This window comes from Carassius auratus, unplaced genomic scaffold, assembly GCF_003368295.1.
Source record: "Carassius auratus strain Wakin unplaced genomic scaffold, ASM336829v1 scaf_tig00214720, whole genome shotgun sequence".
NCBI classification, from domain to species: Eukaryota; Metazoa; Chordata; class Actinopteri; order Cypriniformes; family Cyprinidae; genus Carassius; species Carassius auratus.
The window spans coordinates 369,494-388,082 of record NW_020527781.1 but is presented as its reverse complement, the minus strand read 5'-3'; the positions used below and the strand labels follow the sequence as shown (position 1 = coordinate 388,082).

The following is an 18,589-nucleotide window of genomic DNA, read 5'->3' as shown; positions in this document are numbered from 1 at the left end:
TGGCAAAGGAAATGAGAGGCAGAATTTAATACAAGACATCACCATAAATCTCAGAAGAATGTGACAGGGAAAAGGCTTACTTCACAGAGTCTAAACAGAAGGGAAGAAGTGGTCTATACCAGACTTAGACTGCACTTTATATATAGTGGGAAAGGGTAAAGGTTTATGCATAGTGTGCCAATACAGAGAAGATGTTAATCATGTACTTTTTACTTGTGAGAAGTATAATGATAATAGAATAATCTGGCAGGAAATGGAAGGGGAGAACTCTATTCATGAAATTCTGGATGAAAATGGTTCATGGTATTACACACTCCTGTACAGTTGGTGGCGGTATACTTACAAAAATAGCAATCTGCCAAGAATCAGAAGAAGAAGAATGACGTCATTAGGCTGCCACTTGCTCTCTGCTGTGTGTGTGTGATTTGGCTGAAGAAAGGTTTGTGTTTTCAAGCATTTATAGTGTTTTAATCGATTGAAAGCATTAAGTCAGTTTTTACAGTTTTAACAAGAGGGGTAAAATGAACTTAATATCGAATTTAACATTGTAATTCCTTATCTAATCTTAATGCACGTTATTTTCGTGTTTAACGTTAGGACATCCACACGTGAGTACCGTTTACAGAAATGCGTCTCATTTCGCTCCCTATAACACGAGTTCAATCACTAGACAGTAGACTTCAAAAGTCCGAGTCAGTTAATCCAAATATTTCCCAAAATGATTTCGTGATTCAAAGTGCTCGATTTACCTCGCGCTGATGCTGATCCAAACAGGAGTGTAGGGATGGGGAGTCGACTCCGAAAGATTCGATTCCTCGACTCGGATTAGAATCGACTCTCGTTGTCGACTCCGAAATCGCGGGTTTCTTAAAAACTTCCGATCTTAAATCTCCATATAATGCCTGGCAATTGAGTTAAGTATATCATATCTAATTTTGCCCTTCGTGACAACTGTGAGGGGTGGATTTTTTTTTATTTTTATAACTTCTACATTAAAATTTTACTAAGCCTTAAAGTTCAGTAATTAAGGGCGTAGCCCTAAGTTTGTAATTATACATGATTTGAAGCTTTGTAGTTTAATTGATGTTTTGTCATGCGATGTTATGTTTAATGCAGTACAATTTGGTTTTCCATGGTTAACCTAGGCAGTTTGTGTTCAATAATTAACCTTCATTTAAAACTCGCGTAATATAAATAAGTTTGCATTCGTATGGAGTTTTGTAGGCTATTTTATGTATTTTAAAATCAATGCTGTTTAAGACAATAGAGCATCACAGTCCCGCCCACAGCTGGTGCCGGAAGTAAAAATTCAATGCAATTTCTGCATTGACATTTGGGGTATAAGCCATAAAAACGTAATCATACATGGTATATTTTAAAAACAGCTACCGCTGTATTAAGCGATAGTATATGCTAATATAAACGCAAAATGATCATGGGGCACTAACCTTGTTTTGATATAAATGCCTTTTTTTCGCAATGTCTTGGCTAAGTACTTCATTACCCACAATCCTGAACAATCCCACAGTGTTGCATCTGATTGGTGGAGCTCGTGTAACCGTCTGGTTAAACCCAGCGAAGGTCCGTGAAGACTGAATATCATTAATAAAAAATAAAATAAAAACCTGTGTTGTGTTTTTGCACGGTAGATTTATCAGTATAATCATGATCTCCTTGGCTACCATAATTGTTTTGCAGGAAGGTTGGTAACTTAGCTAGGCTACTGTAGCCTTCATATGGTATGAGTCATATCAAGCATTTTATAATGCCACTGTCAAAACAATATTTAGCCTAGGCATACCTTTTTGTGCATTTACTGAACATTTGTGTAATGGCAACGACATGTGTTGACGACTGAGCGGTGATTGCAGTCAGGTACAAAGCACTGCACCATGTTGCTGACGTTATAGTTAACCACTTTCACACACGCACACAATATATAAAATGCACTATGATAAATATCAATACATAATACCTAAATAAAACACTATTTATTTACACTATTGTAAATTCACTAACTTACATTGACTATATAAAATAATAAAAATCACTGGAGGAAGTAGTTCGCGTGAGCGGCCGTCATCAGATTTGGAAGTCGCTCAAAAGGCTTGTTGCCTCGTTCGCGGTTGTGGCTTCAGTCGAATTCAATGAGGCGCGGTGGTTTATGGGATGAGTAGTTCCTGCGCTCGAAATTAAAATATGTACACAGCCTTGTACCTTTTCATTTTTTTTTTTGATTTTCTCTTAATTTTTTCACTCGAAATGATATGTTATATGCTTATGAGTTCAGCCGTAGCTGGTTATCCTCACACATGCTCTAAAACTCTTTAGATATGGATTTTTCCGAAAGTCAATGGGAGAAATGAATGGGAAATTTACTTCCGGCACCAGAGCTCTCTCGGGCTGTGGGCGGGACTGTGATGCTCTATAGAACCACCACTTGACCATGATAATGTGATGAATTCACAGCTCATTTAAAGGCAGTCCCTCCAGAAAAACGCGATTATGCAATCGCTTGATTTAATGCATAATCAGCCAAAGGGCGCATATTTATGCGGGGTCGCATTTTTTCAAATACGCCGCTCTTTTGCCGCATAAATGACCAATTTCAGAAAGCAAAATATGCAGGGCTACTATGATTAATTTTCGTTGCAAAAAACTCACATATATAGTAGCAGAACGTTGAAAAATGTTGCATTTACTTCACACAAGTAAAGCGCCATTTCCCCCTATTGCCATGGAAACTTTATGAAGTGACGTATTTACGTGACGTGAACATCATCTGCAAACCCCGCGGTGAAACTTGAAGCGCGCAAATCATTCTTATTTGCCAACAAAAATAAGTGCAAAAGAACGCACAAAGCAGTTTCCCGATTTTTTACATGACAGTGGAGCCAAACTATATTGCGAGAACTTGCGCAAACTGCGGTTTGATGAAATAGAGGAAAAAAAAGTGATTTCCCCCCAACAACCCTTTCTCACTAGGCTACTAACACTGTTGTACTTTCATTCAGAAGTTGATGCAACTTTACAGTTGTAAGATTGCACTTTTTTGTTACAGAACAGTACCAAAAACTTACAGTTGTAATTATTTTAGTAGTATGTAAAATAATTTACGTTGCAGTAAGAGAGTGCAACTTAAATATTCTGTGATTTAGTATGCTCGCTTATCATAGGAAGTAATAAGAAATTACTCTTTACATCAAGGTAGTAGCCTAGTGAGAAAAAGGTGTTGGGGGAATCACCTTTTTTTCTCTTTTTCATCAAACCGCAGTTTTTGCAAGTTCACGCAATTTCATCGCATAAAATTGCAAAAATATCCCGCATATTCCATCGCATTTTTTAAGAAAACGTGCCGCAAAATCAAGGATTTTTGCCCGCAACAATCACAAAAAAAATCCACGTTGTTCTGGAGGGACTGTAAAGGTAATGTCATCAAGTGATTTGTACAGTCAAGCTAAATGGATTCGAAGAGTTGACTCTGTAAAACCTGGCACCGAACACCTCTACAGTAAAGTAAATGTGGTGACAACAAACACTAACAACTGAAAACTAACTATAATGAAAATGTTTACAAACAAACCACAGAATGTCTAATCGATTAGGCCTAAATGTGATCTATTGGCAAATATAAACCATAAACACCTGAATATGAGCTTTCAATTTAAATTGTTCTTTTATTAATCTGCAGTGAACTGAACAAGGGAGCTGGTTGAGATACACTCAGACATTTAGTTAATTCGCATCTTCTCATTTAAAACAGGAAAGTGTCCAAACGCAGGAAAAACTCCTGGCGAAGTGACTGAGATCCACGTGACACGATTATAAAGATGGAGTTTATTAAAGAGGAGTGTGAAGAAATGAAGATTCAAGAAACATACAGAGACGAACAAGAAGAAACTGAGGAACAAACAGGTTGGTTTTTATTCTGAAAGCTGGCCCTTCTTAGAAGAGGAAGTGAAGCAGTCAGTCAAGATTACATTATTTAGTAAATTGATTTACAATTTAATAATAATAAAATAAAAAATACAAAAAAAACATGATAAATGTCACAGGGTTGATTTGCTCCATTGGCCAGTGAAGTAATATAATCATTTCTTTATTTTTTTAGCACAATTGTTAGTTTAACATACAACTGTTTTTGGTTTTCACCAAAAGTAAGGTCTTGCAGGTTAGACTAGTGCGTGTGCACATTTACAGTGTGTTCTTTTACTGCATGAATCATTCCATTAAAATGAAGATTGTAATTTTTTCCTCCAAAAATCAGCATGATTACAAATGTGATATTGATTTTATTCATCAGTTCAATCAACAAGAAGTTATTAAGAGACTTAATTTAGATGCTATATTTCAATCCTTCTACAGCATTTATTCATCTTAGTTAATATTAATGTTCAACATTTATTATTGCATTATTCAAATCAAAAGTTGTGCTTCTTAACATTAGTTAATGCACCGTGAAATAGCATGAACTAACAATTAATAACTGTATTTTCATTAACAATAATAAATACTGTAATAAATGTGTTGTTCATTGTTTGTTCATATTAATTAATGCGTTAACTAATAGAACCTTATTCTAAAGTGTTACAAATATTGTTAATACTGATTTGATTTGCTTGGTAACAGCCCAAATGCAAGAATTTGACTTAGAAGACTTTTACAAAAATGCCCATAAAACTTTTTTTGAAATGATTAATTCATATCACTGCTGTGAGCTGACCACACAGAATATCAAGAATATAAAAAAATGCTCAGGAGTCAATCCCAGAAAATGTTCCTCTAGTTCATGATACATTTTCCAACTAGATCAAGACTCAATTAATTCAAGATTTTGTTTGTTAATGATTAATTTTTCCAAAAATGCGATCCAAACCATCTTAACCCTGTTTAGGAGCATCATAACCATCTTCCCACATAAACTGAAAATAAGCAGTCAAATACTTGTTCCTCCTGTTGCATCTGTCAGGACGCCATTGTGAATTGGGAAGTTCAGAACTGTCCTTTCACTGTAGTCTTCACTAGCTCTAATCTGTAGCTAATTCACAAAAGGCCTGGTTTCACAGAATGGTTTTAGACTAATCCAGGATTAGGCCATAGTTCAATTAGGACATATAAGTCATTTTTAGAAATGTGCCTTAGAAAAAAACATTACTGGTTTGGATCTTGAGACAAAACAAAGGAACTGATATATTTTAAGATCAGTTTAGTGCACGTTTTTTCAGTTGAAACCGCTCAGAATTACATTTTAAACTGGGACTAGGTTTAAGACTTGTCTGTGACACTGGGGGATCTTATCTTTAGGTTCGCCGATCAGGCAGACTCAGGGTAGTAAGGCCATCTGCTTTTTTTGCACATGCTCTCAAACAGGTGTACTAACAAACACTTTTTTTATTGTTTGCAACATGAATCAGTGAATTAATGAAAAAAATTTTTGGTTAATTGAAAACGGCATCATATAAACATTTCAAATGTAATCCCATTGTCTTGTGAAATTAAACTGCTATTCACTTTTATTTGCTTTGCTTTTTGTTTTACCTTAGATCTAATGGGATTGAAAGAGGGAAAAGAAGTACTTGATGAAATTGGAGAGGAAGATCAACATGAGTGTCTTCAAAAGACAGGAACTAGAAGTTTTTTTTCTTGTTTGAGTCAACAAGGAAACTTGAAAGTCCACATGAGAATTCACACTGGAAAAAAGCCTTTCACGTGCCCTCAGTGTGGAACTAGTTTCACGCGTAAAATAGGTCTTAAAAGGCACATGATAATTCACACTGGCGAAAAGCCTTATGCATGCCCTGTATGTGGAAAAGGTTTCTGTCAAAATGGAAACCTTAAAGTTCACATGAGAATACACAATGAAGAGAGCTATATCACCTGCCAAGAGTGTGGAAAAAGTTTCACTTGTAAAGAAAATCGTGACAGACACATGAAAACTCACACTGGAAAAAAGCCTTTCACATGCCCTCAGTGTGGAATTAGTTTCACTCGTAAAATAGGTCTTAAACGACACATGATAATTCACACTGGCGAAAAGCCTTACACATGCCCTATATGTGGAAAAGGTTTCTGTCAAAATGGAAACCTTAAAGTTCACATGAGAATACACACTGGGAAGAGCTATATCACCTGCCAAGAGTGTGGAAAAAGTTTCACTTGTAAAGCAAATCATGACAGACACATGAAAACTCACACTGGAAAAAAGCCTTTCACCTGTGAACAGTGTGGAAAATGTTTCACTCGTAAATTAGGTCTTAAAAGACACTCGAGAATACACAATGGGGAATGTCCCTTCACCTGCCAATTTTGTGGAAGAAGTTTCAATCAAAAAGGAACCCTTAGCAGGCACATGGGAATTCACACTGGAGAGAAACCTTTTTCTTGCCAACTGTGTAGAAAAACATTCACTCGTAAAACAGGTCTTGAAAGGCACATGGGGACTCACACTGGAGAAAAGCCTTACATATGCTCTCAATGTGGAAAAAGTTTCATTCAACGTGGAAACCTTATAGTCCACATGAGAATACACAATGGAGAAAATCCCTTCACCTGCCAACAGTGTGGAAAAAGTTTCAACCATAAAGGAAGCTTTAACAGGCACATGAGAACTCACACTGGAGAGATGCCTTACATATGCATTCAATGTGGAAAGACTTTCGATCAATATGGAGACCTTACTGTCCATATGAAGATTCACACTATGGCCCAGCAATAAAACGATAATCTGATCGGTATTGCTCACACAACCATATCCAAAAAAGTGCTTGAATATAGTGAAGAACATTACATTTCTTGATTTATTTTAAAAACTGCTGGCGCTTTAACAGGAGAAATCCTGGGTCATGAACAATAGTGTTAGAAGGCTTTTCAGTGGATTTACTATAGTAACACAAACTGCTCCATGATATTATGGCGGAAATGTGAAATATATATGGAATTTTATTATATTAATATTTTATAAGCGGCCAGATTTACATCAGCTTGTGCAAGTGCAAACCCTTATTTGGCGTTTAAAAATAAAACTAATAATTTAGGATTTTACTATAAAAGGAAATTAGTGTTGAAAAGGTGTGGACACAGTTATTTTTGTGTTTCACCTTTCTTTCCCTTTCAATCTGTAAATTCATGGGGGGAGATCATTTAAATGAATTAAGCAACACAATTTATTAAGATTTGTGCATGTCAATTCCCTGGTGGTTGCAGCATTATTTAAAGGTCTTAAAGCAGGCAGTAATTTGCGCTGCCCCTTGGAAGATTGTGCTGGTCATTAGGGAAATTAGATATTCCATTTGTGTTGTTTAATGTGCACCAGAATTTTCCCCTCCCATCTGTGCATTTATGGAATTGGGCTTGAATTTTAACTTGCCCTGTTGAGTAAACCTGGCTCTCAAATAGGACTCTCACGGATACCCAGAATGCCTGAAATTTCAAATCAAAATACCCCATGGATTATTCAAAGCATACAGCATGTGCCTCTTGTTTTTTTTTTTGGTGGGAAAACATTGCTGTTTTAGTGTGTATACAGTTTCAAATAAAAAATTCAATATTTGAAAAACAAACATACAGTTGATTTATTTTTAACCAGCGCTTAACCATCATTGTAAAACCATGTTCTGAAGTTCAGTCCGTGTACTGTTTGAGTACATGAATTACTCCGGGATTTTGGTTTGTCAGCCACATTAAAAAAGTTAAAAGCTTAAGTCATTTGTGGATTAATGCGTATTGAAGACGAGAACCGTTTCAAATGATTCAGTTCGATTTGGTGAACTGGTTCAAGAAGATCCGATTACATCGAGTGATTCGTTCCCGAACCAGATATCATTGAACTGTTGTGTTTTGAACTCTCTCTCACAACAGACACGGAAGAGAAGATGAATGAAGTCGTAGTTTTTGCTATTTTTGGACCAAAATGTATTTTCAATGCTTCAAAAAATTCTAACTGACCCTCTGATGTTACATAGACTACTTTCATGATGTTTTTATTACCTTTCTGGAATTGAAATTATTTTTATTCAGATTTTAGAAATGCAGCCAGTGCATCGTTTGATTTCATGAAATAACATAAAGAAAAGTACCAGTTACAAAATGTCCAGTATTAGGTGAATTATAGTGATTGTTTTAAAGTATGTGTTTATGGCATCAGTAAAAGGCACATTCGTATTTGGCAGGGTACCCAACTCCTCTTCAGACAGTTGTCCACCTGTGTTGATTAATGAAAATATATTCAAACTTTTAAGTTACAAAATGGTACAATTCAAGAGAAATTGTGGGCTAGATTTATTAACAGCACAAACCCTCTATATCAGGTAAAAAAAGATTAACTACTGTCAGTATTCAAGGCAACAAAGCTTGTTTTAACCATTTTTGCATCTGTGTTGTTAGCAGGTTTGCTGCACCTGAGTATCATCGATTCCTCTTTTTTGCAACCCATTTTGTGCTGCTCTTGGTAGATTTTGTCAGTCGTTATGGAAATGCGCTGGCTGTGTTCTTATTGGGTTGCACTATCATGCTAACTTCCTATGTTTAGTAAATCTAGACTCAAAATGTTTACGATTCTTTTTCTGTTTCAATGGCTAAAGAATTAAGGGTAAAAGTATTTGAATGAATATGCTTAAAACAGCATCCAAAGTCTCTCAATTCTGTGGGGAAAGGTTTTGAGATCAGCTCCAATATGTAATTAGAGGACTACTGTATGTTACGCCTGGTGTATTCAATATTATTTAGCCTATACAATTAGTTCATGTAAAGTATAACATATAGCCCTTGTATTTTCATTTGATTGTGTACACTTATTCTTGTAATGTGAGAATTTCTGTTTCCTCTCTGTTGCCACCATGTATTCTGCAATTTCAATAGTCTCCCCACCTTTATCAGATCGGACTCTAGATGGTACACCCTATTGATTGACAGCAGCAATGAAGTTCAGTGGATGCTCAGTTGTTTGAAGATCCAGAAAGATAAACAATTAGCCAGCTAAAATCATTTATACCTCCATGAACCACCAATCTCCATCTGGGGAATAAACAAGAATATTGGCAAATCAAGTTTAGTATCATAAAGGTGCAGGATCTTTCCAATAACAATGCAAATGTTCAACACAATTAGATTAGAAATAATGCATTCATGAAATGTACACATCACCTAAAATGGCCAATTACAGTTAACGCTATATATTGTTCCATTTACATGTACATTGTCCATAATTTAATGCCGCCTACTCCCAAAAAGAACATCACTCACAAAGCACCAACTTTTCCATACATAAGAGCAAAGTGTTGTATCAAAAACAAATTGAACCCATTATATTTCAATGATGATGGGGGTTAGTCTTCATGGGACTATCAAAAAAAGACATTAGTAGAAGACTTGTTAATCACAGCATACAAAAATCTCTTGTAAAATCTCTAAACTAGGTTAAAAAAAGATTACATGATATGATGCTCAATAAACTAGTGATAATGAACCTTTGATTAATATTTTCATATATATTCACATTTAAATATTTAATAATATTATCTATTAATAGTTTGATAATTGCTAATCAAAACAAATCAAAGTTACTATAAATGGTTACCAATATATTTTTAGGGGTAAATTTATATGCTTGAAAAATGTTACAGTACCCTTTATCAGTTAGGCGTCCAATTTTATTTTGTAGTGCATCATACAACATTATTGTTTCTGAATTATGTAGTAACAATATTCAACATGTGAAACAAAATGTTAAAGTGCAGCCCTTCTATAGAGATGATAAAGACACAGAAATTGATATTAAATGGAATTACATTAACAGTACAAATTGTAAACAAATTTAGCAACATGCTGGTTCTTACAGCTTTCCTTTTAAACCTGAAGAGTTTATGATTGCTACTGACGTAGTTTTAATCAGCGATGGTTCACTCTTCAGGAGGTCGAGAAGCAGCATCTGATGTCAGTTATCTTCATGAACATTCAATGATGAATATATAGAAATTAATACTTTTATTCAGCAAGGATCCTTTAAATTGATCAAAAGTGATGTTAAAGACATCATTTTACAAGAGATTTTTATTTCAGATAAATGCTGCTCTTCTAAACTGTGTATTCATTAAAGAAACCTGAAAGAATTCTACTCAGCTGTTTTTAGCATTATCTTAATCAGACTTGACTGGTAGTGGATATTATAGGCAACTAAAATTCTTCTCTAATTTCTAGCTTTTAATTGGCTTACAAATCTATAACTGCTGGACAATAACAAAGAATAATGATTTCTTTATATACTACAACCACGTTTTATCACATAGAAAGGCATAGTTTCTATACTATGATGTGTCAATTAGCACTGCATTGTTCATATACTTTATCACATGCTGGATATTTTTTGGACTTGAAAAAAAAAAAAAAAGTAAACCGAAAACAGCTGTTTCATACAGCGATAGCTGGACGCTGTTGCCCCAATATTAGGAATATCCTGTCATGATTTTCTGCGTGAGAGCGCCCTCTGGCTTGGAGTATGAATGAAACACACTGCAGGAGAGTTTAGCGCTCTGTGACGTGACTGTTTCATTTCACATGAGCATTTCACATATTACTTTCATTGTTAGTTATTTTATGTACATTGTACAACAAATATATGTGTGCGTGTGTGTGTGTGTGTGTGTGTGTGTGTGTGTAACCACTGAATACTATCTGATATGCAAGTATATCTTTGTTTTTTTCTGTGTGTATATTTCCAGCCACTATACAGGACTTTTAATTTGCTCGGACGCGGTGACGTCATAAGGGTGCGACGCGCTCCTGTGTCTGTGATTCGGCTGAAGCAAGGTTTGTTTTTTAAGCATTTATACTTTAAATGGATAAAAAGCGTTCCTTGCATAGTGTTTTCAAACGAATTAAATATTATTCAGTGTAACGTGGTTAACGCTTTGACATGCTTATCTTTGCAGACGTTATTCTTCTGTGTGTATAGTGCAGCATGAATAACAGAAACAAAATCGCTTAAAAAAAATGGTCTTGTTTTAGTAAAAGCGTTTTTTTTTGTGGCATGTTAATAACTATTTGTATAATCAGTTTTACAATAAATTCCATGGTTACATAATGGTTAGTGCAGCTAAACCGTGGTTGATTTAATTATAGTAATAATATATATTTGTTTTATTTCCAGTAAAGCCATGGTTCATTTTTGTGAGCTATGCGTCTCATTTCGCTCCCCATCACGTGATTCAGTTCACCATAAACATTCGAGTTCGATTAACTTCGTGATGGAGAGACAGGGTTTGAAGGGGTCATCGGATGCTAAATGCACTTTTACGAGTGGTTTGAACTGAAATGTGTTTGTTGTTAATCTCGTGAAATGTTAAGGGTGGTCTCGAGGGCCGTCGGTGTGTCGTCACACGGACGCAGGTCGCTCGTCGACGGTTGATTGACTCATGTTTCACTCCAGACTCGCGTGAGCAGTCTTCAGTCGTGTGTCCTCGCGGGAGGAAGATGGCTCCTAAGCGTCTGTGGTGTGCTGTCGTCGGCTGTCTTAATGAACAGAGCAGTCGTCATTTAGTCCCGACATCTGAGCCGCTGAAGACACAGTGGCTGGATTTCATTTTTAAAGGGAAGGTGCCCCCCGATCTACCTAAAAGCGTCCATGTTTGCGCCAATCATTTCTCTCCGGACTGCTTTATAAACGAGGGTCAGTATAAAGCAGGATTTGCTAAGAAACTCCTCCTGAAAAACGGATCGGTACCAACTATTCGTGTTCCTGCTTCACCTCCACAAGAAGTGAGTGTCATTTATTTGTCAATCTTTGCAAATCGACTTTTCTAGTAACTTAATGTGCAGAAGTTAGAAGCTTTACACTTAGGTCATTTTTTCTATGTACAACCTTCTCAATATAATTTAATTCAAATTCAATTCAAATTAAGGTGATTGTATTATTACAAACTGTATGCTGTCAGTAAAGATAACATGGTAACACTGCATTAAGCTTGCTTTTGTAGATGGATTGTGTCTGTTAATGATCAAAATAACTAATGTAAAAAAACAAAAATATATATATACTTATTTGAAATAGTTTGTAGGAGTTATAAATGCATGAAGATGACTGGTAACTTCAACGCAATACCTGCAAGAAAGTGTTTACAGCTCGCAAATGATTGATTGATGACCGTAACTACTCTCATTTATGTTTTTCAATATTATGAGGGGGTAGGTTATATGTTACCCGATCACGTATTTGCTCTCGTTTAGACAAACGCATCTGAAGAAGTGGCCAAGGTGCAACATGTGGCCTGCCAGATGGACACACCACCGTTTGGCACCCAGCTGTCAATAAAAACTCTACGTCCGCGCTACAGAAGCACAGGTTTGATGATCCAGGTCCTATAGTCATTTGTTCAGTTATTTGTGGTGCTTTTAAGTTATGATTTTTACTCATTTTTTAAATCTTATGTTCTTCCACTGTGGTAAAATGTCTACTGTTATGTAACAGGCACACAGACAACTACATTATCCCCAGATATTGGAGTTGGCTTCTCAAATTCACTGCTATCGTCAACACCCCCAAAAAAGAAGCCAATTAAGCGATCTCGCTCGGAGCTAGAGGACGACCCTTCTAGAGCCAGCTCAAGTATGAAAGAGGAACAGCCTATGGATTCTGCATATGATCCAGATGTGACGTGAGTGATGTTGCATTCATCAAGATATTTTTAATAAGCTATGTGGAATTAGTTTAGTTCTTTTTAATGAAGTCTTTGTTATTCTAATAGGACTGAATCATCACAGCCCGCTCATAAGACAGCAACGTACATCGTTTATGAAGACTGCCTGCTGCAGCTCTTTGAGCAGTGCCCCGTGTGTCAAGGTGTTACCAGTGTGCGGAGAAGAAGGGTTGGCACGTTCCTGGCTGTGGAGCAACGCTGCCCTCACTGTGACTTCTTCAAAAAATGGAGTAGTCAGCCAGTTATAGGAAGCACTCCTGCAGGAAACCTCCAGCTCTCTGTTGCGGTGTATGCCACTGGTGTCTCTTTCTTCAAACTTGAAAAGGTAGGTTTGTAAGGATTTCACTTTCTTGCCTATAATTTAATGTTGCCATTAATATCACCTAAGAACCACCCTAGACCTGAAGAAGTGAACATACTGTCCCTGAAGCCATTTTAAAAGAAAGACTCCTCTTTTTCTCAACTTAGGTATTCCGGGCAATGCAACTGAAAATGATCCACTACGACACCTTTCAGAGTCTCGCCCGGAGGTACATACAGCCTGCAGTTGTACACAGCTGGAAGACAGCACAGGACGGCATGCTGCAGCAGCTCGGACAGCAGCAGAACATTGTCTTAGGCGCTGATTTCAGGACAGATTCACCAGGTACTAAATACTGAATGACTGAAAAAAAAGAAGTACTGAATGTAATACAAAGTAAAAACAGTAATTTTCTCTCTAAAGGTCAATTATTAAAATAATAAAACTTGCTACGTGTATTGCATTAAGGCCTTTCCACTCTTGGCGAGATGTGAATTGTCGACGGACGGTGCTTTCACACCTTCTGCTAATTCAGGCCTGAATGCTAGGTGACCAATAATCCATCTTTACTCAGATATGTATCTTTTAAATGGATTTAACATCATCCGCTGCTCAATATAGAGTTTTAGATTAACACCAGAAATAAGTTATCTATAATGCTTACAAAATGTAATAAGGCTTGTATTTGCTTACCCACTTTAAACCTTCGTAGTTGATTTTGATAAGCATACACAAGCACTCTTTGTACGTTTAATAATGCTACACTGCTAATATTTGTCAAAAACAGCCTTGTTATTAAAATTACCATGAGCTGCATAAAAAAACACATACAGAAAATATATTTTCATAATCATAAACACATTTTGCATGTGTAGAAAAAGTGAACATGCTCGGACTCCTAACACTCGCGCACGTGGAAGAAAACGGACGATAACAAAAACTCAGCATCCACTCTTTTCTTATTTGCGAAACTGAAAAGATTCATCGGGACTGGTTCGAAAGAAAAATAATACTTTTTTCGTTGCACAAATGTTTGTGGCTTATTTGGAAGCATCCATAGAAATCTATAGTATTATTTCAGCGTGTCGTCTCGTACGATATTCGTTCCGTTTTTTGCGCTCAGTGTGAAAAGGCCTTTAAGCTAACTGAGACCTTGTTATATATCATTGCTCTTTTGTTTCCATTGCCATTATTTGTAAGTCACGTTGGATAAAAGCATCTGCTAAATGTCTAAATCAATTCAGCCAAGTTTGGCGTTTACTCTGTGATGGACCTAAGGACCAGCACTATTATTGACCTGCAGCTAGTTCAGGTGAGTCTGAAAATATGGACTGTTGCAAAATGTTGTGCATATGCAATATAACAATGTAAATATACAGAAATCAAAACACACGTGGAATCTTTTTATTTTATTTTATAACTGTGTTGCTCTGCACTAACATAACAGGCATCGTCAACCTTGCTCATATCTGCCCCTTCTTTTGTAATCAGAGTAATGAGGTTGGAGGGAGCAACAACATGGAGAAAGAGGGTCTGAGGAGGAGCCTTGATCTCTTGAGTGCACACAGTGTGACTTTTGACAGTATTGTTACAGACCGGCACCCTCAAATACAAAAATACCTGCGGGAAGCCAACATCACGCAGTATTACGATGTATGGCACGTAGAAAAAGGTATTGGCTCCTGTTTGTGTTGGTGGGGTTTATGTGCTTCAATGACGTTCATAGTCTCACAGACTGGTTATTTTTTAATCGGAGCAGTAAAAGGTCATAACTAAACATTATGATTGAAACTCATATCTTTGCCAAGAGCTGTCTTTTATAGATTATCTTGTGTTCAGAACATACTTTATCTCTGTGCATGTCTGAAATACAGTTTGTTTGTATTATTAGGAGTGTCCAAGAAACTGCTGAGGATTGCTCGGAGCAAAGACTGTGAACAATTGCAGAGGTGGCTTCACAGTATAAAAAACCACATATATTGGACAGCAGCTTCTTCTTTATCAGGACAAGAGAGAGTCGCAAAGTGGACTTCGATTCTTAACCATGTCCAGGACATGCACACACATGAAGATCCTGTTTTCCCACAGTGCTTGCATCCACAACGCACTTCAAGGGACAAGAGCAAGTGGTTGAGAGCTGGTGTGTTCACGCTATTGTAAATCATCAATGTCAATGTAAATCATGTGGCTGTGCATATGACAGACATGACACCCCCCCGTAATTAAAATGTTTATTTAAACATTAAAAAAAGTATATATAAAGTTGAATAAGTTCCACTTTCCCACCAGGAACGCCTGCCTTCTGTCGATTAGAGAAGGTCCTCACAAACAAGAGGATTCTGAAGGATGTGGAGAAGCTGAGCCCTCACCATCACACCTCATCACTGCAGGCTTTCCGAAGCGTAATTCTGCGCTTTGTGCCCAAGAATGGTGTCTTTTCTTTTCTTGGAATGTTATGCAGGTAACTCAATATAATACTTCGAAAAGGAATAATGTATAAACATTTCCAAACACACAAATTAACAAGCAAGTCTGAACTAACATGCGTTTAATCATTACTTCTCTCCAGACTCTACCTGGCGGCCCTGCATTTTAATGAGAATGCTGAGGGTCCCCAAGCCACAACAGCAGCTGGAGAGCCACCGTTTAAGGTGTTTTTTCCGAAATACAAGAAAGGACTATGCTCTGCAAAGCCAGTGAAAACAGATCATACCTTCCGTGAGTTTAACAAGCTTTTATTTAAATACAAAATAAACTTTGTGTGTACAGACATAATATCAGAAGCAGAATATAAATAACTTTTGTATTAAAGTACTTTTTAAAAAAGATGAATCTTTTAAACAATTGTATATAGAAAACAGTAAAGTGACAAGTGTGCAATGCTGCTTCAGAGTCGTTAAAAAAATAAAAACTATTTACAAGTTTTCTTTTTCCTTTTTTTGTGCAGACTATGTGGACAACCTGTTGGACCTTATCTTTGAGAAAGTTGTTGTGGACCCAACCTCATATATGGAGGATATCCTAAAGATCTCCATACCTGAGAATCTCGAATCCCAGTTTTAGAAACCAGACTAACTGGGAGTGATAGCCAGCTATGTGTCTAGGTTCAATCAAGGCAGGACTGAACCCCTGAGCATAAGGGCCACACCACCCTGTTTCTCCATCCCACAAATCCCCAACACTGGCTGACGAAGCTTCTGTAGGCCAAAAACCTCTAACGGCTGAGACAAATAAGCAATTATTTTTTTACATTCATTTAATACTTGCTGTTTGTCTTTAGACAATCAGTTTTGCTGTTCCTGCTTAAAAACTGCTTAAAAACCTCTGTGGTATTCAGTAAAACAATCTTTCAGTCAATAAATGCTAGTACAAACAGTGTTGTCTATTCAGTACTTTGTATTTTGAATAGAATGGTATGTTGGAATGTGATGCAAAAAAAATAAAAAATACACTAAAGATGAACAGTGACCCACGGGGATCTTTATGGTTTGCTCCACAGTCGCTTATGTTACAATAGAAAATGAAGACTCAAATGAATCAAAACACAACTTCTATTCCCAGCTGTTGTAATCCTCTTAAAACATACAAAATATGAAAAAGGTAAGTGACCTGAGATTTTTAAAAGATGAACGCATAATAGCAATTCAATTTTGGAAAATACCTGTGGTATCTCCCTGCAGCATATGTTCTTGGGTTCTGTAGGCCACAATTTCCAAAAAAGATACCTTTTACAGCAATAACAATGTACTGACAACCCTGCAAATGTACTTGAATGTTTTGTTAATGTTACAACAAATTCTGAGATTTCCTTCAACCCCTGATAGACTCATTATTCCTGTCATGTCCTAATGTCAGTGTTACTCCTAAAGTCTTACCTAGCACTGCATAGGTAACATCATATTATTTTTTTTCTTTCAGACAAATCCAGTCTGAGTTATTTAAAAAAAAAATGTCTTTGATCTTTCAATCTGTTAAATAACACAAGGTGTTGCAGTGCATCAGTCCAAAACAAGTTAAATAAAAAGTGTCTCACATAGCTCCAGGGGGTGAACATAGGCCTCCTGTAGCAAATCGATGCGTTTTTGTAAGAAAAATCTGCATAAAAAACATAATGATCACTTCAATGTAAAATCCTTGTTTTGTACTTTTGTCTAGATTAAAGTGATCCTTACATTTTAAACATGTATAATTGGTTATTTTTCCTACAAAAACACATCAATTCGTTGTTAACCCCTGGGGCCATGTGAGACCTTTTATTTCACATCTTTTGGACTGATAGACATTTTTTTTAAATAACTCTGACTGGATTAGGATACCTAGGATGACTTCAGGGCAAGTAATTAATGAGCTAATTTAAATTTTTGAGTGAACTAACACTTTAAGTTAACCAACCATTGAGAAACCTCCTGTTTGAGTCTTTAATTGTCAAACTTCTTCAGGGGCATAATCTTGTTCCGGGTCCAACTCGAAATATGTCTTAAAAGACCTCCCGCTGCCATACTTTCCTCAAACTGTACCATTGACTGTTGTCAAGGCACCACTACATCTGAGTTGTCTAAATGCCACACAGAACAGATGGTGGGTTGAACAGAGCTCATTAACATTTAAAGCAACATGCACTGAAATGGCATGCTGTAGACAGGGCTGTTTTTGACAAGGTAGAAAGAGTGGGGTTTTTTCCACTACCAATGAGAGTTTTTAATCAAAGTATATTACAGACTTTATATATAAAGACCCTAAATAATCATATCTACTTGTGGAAACCAGGCATCCGATGACCCCTTTAAACTAAGAAACTGCATGAAATCACTTCCTTGGTTGTTGTGTGAATTATTTTGTTACTTAATTCGTAATTGGTGTGTTTTTATTTTAAAGTTTTTATTTTCTTAGACTAAGTTAAATCAAGTTCATTAACTACCAAACTGACTGACTCCCTTACCAGTACTCGTGACTATTGAACTAGGGAGCTGATTAAGACACACCCAAAGATTTAGTTTACATTTATTTTTCTCTCTGATAATTATTCTCATCTTAAACAGGATAAAGTGTCCAAACAAACAGAAAAACTCCTGGTGAAGTGAAGGACATCTACGAGTAAAAAGATGCTGGTTATTAAAGTAGAGAGTGCAGAAATGAAGATTGAAGAAACATTCAGAGTGAAACAGGAAGCTACAGAGGAACAAACAGGTTAGTTTTTATTCTCAAACCTAATCTCAGTCATTTGATATTTAATAAAATGTCCAGCTCTACAGAAACTAAGGATATTTTGAAGATGGAGGGTCGTTATTAAAGGGGTTTTACATGACTGGACAGACATGTTGAGATCATGTCGAGTCTTTATTTGCATTTTATTTAAAGGGCTTTGATGGTTAAGTAAAACAACCAGCAGGCACTTATTTTGTAACCAATGATTTTAGTTGAATGTCTGCGAGTCAAATGGTTCACAAAGAAACACCAAAGAACATCTGCTGTGACTTTAACTTCTTTTCTAAGGCCCAGTTGTAAATGTAGTATCAGAAGTTGGTCTAGTATAAAACTAGAAACTCGTAGCTGCAACACGTACAAACTTCATCACAGATGCAATATTTGCCAGACGTTT

At 36.4% G+C, this 18,589-nt stretch overlaps 2 protein-coding genes across 3 annotated transcripts; both read left to right on the top strand.

Moving 5' to 3' along the window:
* Nucleotides 1-355: 355 nt before the first annotated feature.
* On the top strand, nt 356-7,157 carry LOC113092853 (gastrula zinc finger protein XlCGF57.1-like). Its single transcript, XM_026258621.1, has 3 exons — nt 356-439; nt 3,764-3,915; nt 5,544-7,157. The coding sequence occupies exons 2-3, from the start codon at nt 3,831-3,833 to the stop codon at nt 6,713-6,715; spliced, it is 1,257 nt and encodes a 418-aa protein (XP_026114406.1). The 5' UTR covers nt 356-439; nt 3,764-3,830; the 3' UTR covers nt 6,716-7,157.
* A 3,594-nt stretch (nt 7,158-10,751) lies between these two features.
* Nucleotides 10,752-16,452, top strand: LOC113092850 (uncharacterized). 2 transcript variants are annotated; one of them, XM_026258615.1, is made up of 12 exons: nt 10,752-10,803; nt 11,423-11,751; nt 12,220-12,334; nt 12,461-12,647; nt 12,738-13,014; nt 13,158-13,335; nt 14,235-14,302; nt 14,482-14,662; nt 14,882-15,130; nt 15,280-15,451; nt 15,560-15,708; nt 15,938-16,452. In XM_026258615.1, the coding sequence occupies exons 2-12, from the start codon at nt 11,467-11,469 to the stop codon at nt 16,051-16,053; spliced, it is 1,977 nt and encodes a 658-aa protein (XP_026114400.1). In that variant the 5' UTR covers nt 10,752-10,803; nt 11,423-11,466; the 3' UTR covers nt 16,054-16,452. The 2 variants fall into 2 exon arrangements, with proteins under 2 accessions (XP_026114400.1, XP_026114402.1); XM_026258617.1 differs by lacking the exon at nt 10,752-10,803 and having other exon boundaries at nt 10,829-11,751.
* The last annotated feature ends 2,137 nt before the right edge of the window (nt 16,453-18,589 follow it).

Excerpts from the sequence above, each read along its gene's own strand:
- LOC113092850 (XM_026258615.1), top strand. The coding sequence starts at position 11,467 with ATGGCTCCTAAGCGTCTGTGGTGTGCTGTCGTCGGCTGTCTTAATGAA. Across the intron at positions 11,752-12,219 it reads CTGCTTCACCTCCACAAGAA|ACAAACGCATCTGAAGAAGT; the intron begins GTGAGTGTCATT and ends GCTCTCGTTTAG. Across the intron at positions 15,709-15,937 it reads GAAAACAGATCATACCTTCC|ACTATGTGGACAACCTGTTG; the intron begins GTGAGTTTAACA and ends TTTTTTGTGCAG.
- LOC113092853 (XM_026258621.1), top strand. The coding sequence starts at position 3,831 with ATGGAGTTTATTAAAGAGGAGTGTGAAGAAATGAAGATTCAAGAAACA. Across the intron at positions 3,916-5,543 it reads AGAAACTGAGGAACAAACAG|ATCTAATGGGATTGAAAGAG; the intron begins GTTGGTTTTTAT and ends GTTTTACCTTAG.